Raw genomic sequence first — 3,582 nt, 5'->3', positions numbered from 1 at the left:
AAGATCATGGGAAGTTTCTCAAAAACATTTGTCTTCTAGTAACTTTTGAACATTTATATTGTTTCTAACCGTGGCTGAATTTTAGGTAGAGTCATAACTCATATGCATAAATAAACTAGAATTTTTTCATTAATATTCAAGACTACCTAAAGGTTACAAACATACAACTCAACATTTAACACTTTGTATATCTACACGAATAACTAAGTTATAGAAAATAATTGATAAACACTAAACAAAACTGAGCATAAACTAGTTATCACGAGTTGTGTTGATCTTATCATATGTGGCTTCAAGAATGCTAAATAACTCCTGACAACTGTGGACTGAAGCTTGAACATGTAACAATTTCTTTTCAAGTTTCTGAGCATTTGGAGGAGAATTTCTAACTTTAGAGTGACTCATCTCCCACATACCATGGCCTTGTATATTGTATAACAATCTCATGGCCACAATTAAAATTAACATTACACAAGCACGAGTTGGAAATCCTGAGACCTTCCTCGACAACCACAAGTCCGCAGGGAGTGACCACTAATAAATACGACATGCATGAGGAAGAATCTTCTCTACCGGAAGGGAAAGCTCCTTAAGATACCGATGAGCAATTGCATAGAACTTCACAGAAGGAAGGCGTAAACCAACAGCTTGAGCTATAGAAGCAGCTGTTGCTTCGAGTTGTTCTGCTCCAATAACTAGAATAGGTCTGAACAAAGCCCTTGAACTCAAGGGGAAAGGACTTGAAGGCTTTTCAAGGCGTCGATCCATTTCAGTGAAGGCAACAAGAAAAGGGAGTTTTCCCTCTGACGCCCATTTCAAGATGTTCGTCGGTAGGATTGGCTCTCTTGCAATGTGGCAAACTAAAAAATAAATAGCCAACGTAGAATACAAAGGCACTGTTCTTCGCAAAGAACGGAGCCATATAAATATGGCTCTCTGACCATATGCATTGTGGGGTTCTGATCTATACTTCGATCGAATGCGCTTAAACTTTTTGGGTTTTCCTGCAGCCAAAGGACTAGGAATTTTAGTAAATCATATATAGATAAAGAAGCAGGCAAAGATGTTATTTACTATATAGTAAACAGTACGCAAAATCATACAAAATAATGGTAGATACATCAAAATTGTTTGCCAACAATACACTAAATGAGGAAATAGTATAAGCTAACAAGTTGTTCAAGATTATAGTAAACACAGGTAATGAATTTCAGTTAAAATGAGCTGAACAACACCCATAACTTCTCCATGTATATGATATATTTAAAACAAGATGAGTAACAAAGCATCAACATACACTGGTATAGATTATTGAGGAGCCAGTGTAAACTTCCTCGAGGCATATGCTATTGAGGAGGATAAAGCGATGTATATCATTAATAAATGTGAGTCCCCTTGTCGTGTAAGTTGGTTTGCCATATGTTTCGTCATGAATACTCACAGGTCTATTAAGCTTTGTCTTTATATTTTCGTCCAAATAACGGGAACAAAATGTTGTTACTTCTTCCCAGAGATAACATTCCCCTCTGGTCGATTTCTATTTCGTATATACTTTTTTAAAGTCAAAAGGTACCTATAAAAACTCACATTAAATTACTAAACACAATAATGTAGAATAACAAAATTATATCTATTGCATCAAATGGAAATTTAAAGTTACCTTTCTATAGGATACATCCACCTATATTGTACCGGTCCTGCAAATCTAGCCTCTTTTGCAAGATGAACAGTCAAGTGGATTATGATATCAAAGAACGATGGTGGAAAATCCGCTCAAGCTTGCACAATATCAAAGGTATCGCTTTCTCTAGCTTTTCTAGCTCCTTGTCATCGGCATTTTTAGCACACAATTCTCTAAAGAAGGTGCAAAGTTCATTGATCACTAAACCAACGGATTCTAGAAGAGAAGTCCTTAAGGATAGTGGGAGAATGTGTTGCATAATAACATGGTGATCATGACTCTTCAACCCATCGATCTTGCCTTTCACAGTATTTATCTTCTTATTAAATGATCTTGAAAACCCTGTAGGAACCTTTTAGCTCATGTAATACCTCTAAAAACATTTTCTTTTCTGATTTTGACATATGATAAATAGCATTGGGGAGTACAAATTTGCCCGGATTACCAACTTTAGGTACAGGATGCAATTCTTTTCTAATGTTCAAGTGCTGTAAATCTCTCCGAGCTTGGAGGTTGTCTTTTGATTTTCCATCTTTACAAAGAAGCAAGTTAAGTATGTGCTCAAATACTCCCTTCTCAATGTGCATCACATCCAGATTGTGACGAACGGTATTTGTCTCCCAATACAGCAATTCAAAGAAAATACTTTTTTTTGTTTCATCCTTGTGGTCTTTCCTGTCTTTCCTTTACTTTTCCAAAAGTTACATTTCCGTAGACATTCCACTGAGCAAGTATGTCCTTTCCGGATAAGGAGGCTAGAGCCTTTCTATGCCCTGTAGTACCATCAAAGTGAACAACATCATCCCTATAAGGATGATCTTCTTCCAACATAAGTCGATGACCGCAATAGCAGTTTTTTTTGCTAAAGGGCAATTATGTCGATGATGTATCGGCATGGCAATAAGGACATGCTTTATAACTGTCACGCCCCGCTTCCCAAAATACCAGGGAATCGGGACGTGAACAAGCCCGCGACGTATTAGATCAAGGAGAGTAAATAAAAACATTTATCCTTAACCTAACACGCTAAGCGTCTGGAAATAAATACAATGCGAAGTCACATGTCCCCGATCATAATCAGCAAGAATATAATGAACAACACAGAATAAAATAATACATATCACAAATGAATATCATCCAAGACATAATATACGGGTCAAACATGCCCTTATACAAATCAGAACAAGAGAATACAGGAGAGATATAAAATACATCGATCAGGCAGGAATGGAAAGAACTACAAAAGTAACTGGAACCGCTCATGCAATAAATAAAAGAATAGTCTTCGACTCCTTCTTCTGCTCCGTCTACAAGACACTCCTGCTGAGTATCCTTGGCTCTGGCGCATCTCCAAGCTGAACCTATTCTTCATCTAAGTCTGACGTACACCAGAGAAAACAGGTGTACGTCAGGTGCATGGTGCACGGCAAGACCCCACAAAAGAAAAGAACGAACGAAAACCAAAGCGAGAAATGATACGATAACAGAAATGACAAAAACGTGCAACTGGAAATCCAACAAAATCAACATACAAAATCACGACTAAAACATGATAGACATAAAGCATACAAAATCGATCAGGTAACGAGATCATGTAGCTAGCGATCAGAATAATCATCCAGGTCACAAGGTTATACCATAGATGGAATTAATACTTAAAAATCTACAACTCGAGACGTAGTACGTCAAGCGAAATAAACCAAACAAGGAAACCCTCATGTATATACCATATGTCTCAAATTATAGATAATTAAATATTAATCCCGATCTATATATGGAAGGGAGTACAACTGGTCTACATCTCACAAGAATCCATAAATCCTAGCTAAGAAACGAGATCACGTAACTAGCCATTCTATAACAGGTCACTGGTCACATCTCACACAGAGTCAACACTCATA

At 37.1% G+C, this 3,582-nt stretch overlaps 1 protein-coding gene across 1 annotated transcript; it reads right to left on the bottom strand.

The window, feature by feature from the left end:
- Positions 1-252: 252 nt before the first annotated feature.
- LOC109827759 (TATA box-binding protein-associated factor RNA polymerase I subunit B-like) lies at positions 253-2,512 on the bottom strand. The gene is given in 3 exon segments (XM_020394777.1): positions 253-1,004; positions 2,127-2,298; positions 2,387-2,512. Coding segments are annotated over 3 exon segments (1,050 nt in total).
- Between the last annotated feature and the right edge of the window lie 1,070 nt (positions 2,513-3,582).

This window comes from Asparagus officinalis, unplaced genomic scaffold (assembly GCF_001876935.1).
Source record: "Asparagus officinalis unplaced genomic scaffold, Aspof.V1 AsparagusV1_Un411, whole genome shotgun sequence".
Classification (NCBI taxonomy): domain Eukaryota; kingdom Viridiplantae; phylum Streptophyta; class Magnoliopsida; order Asparagales; family Asparagaceae; genus Asparagus; species Asparagus officinalis.
This window is presented reverse-complemented; position numbering and strand designations above follow the sequence as displayed.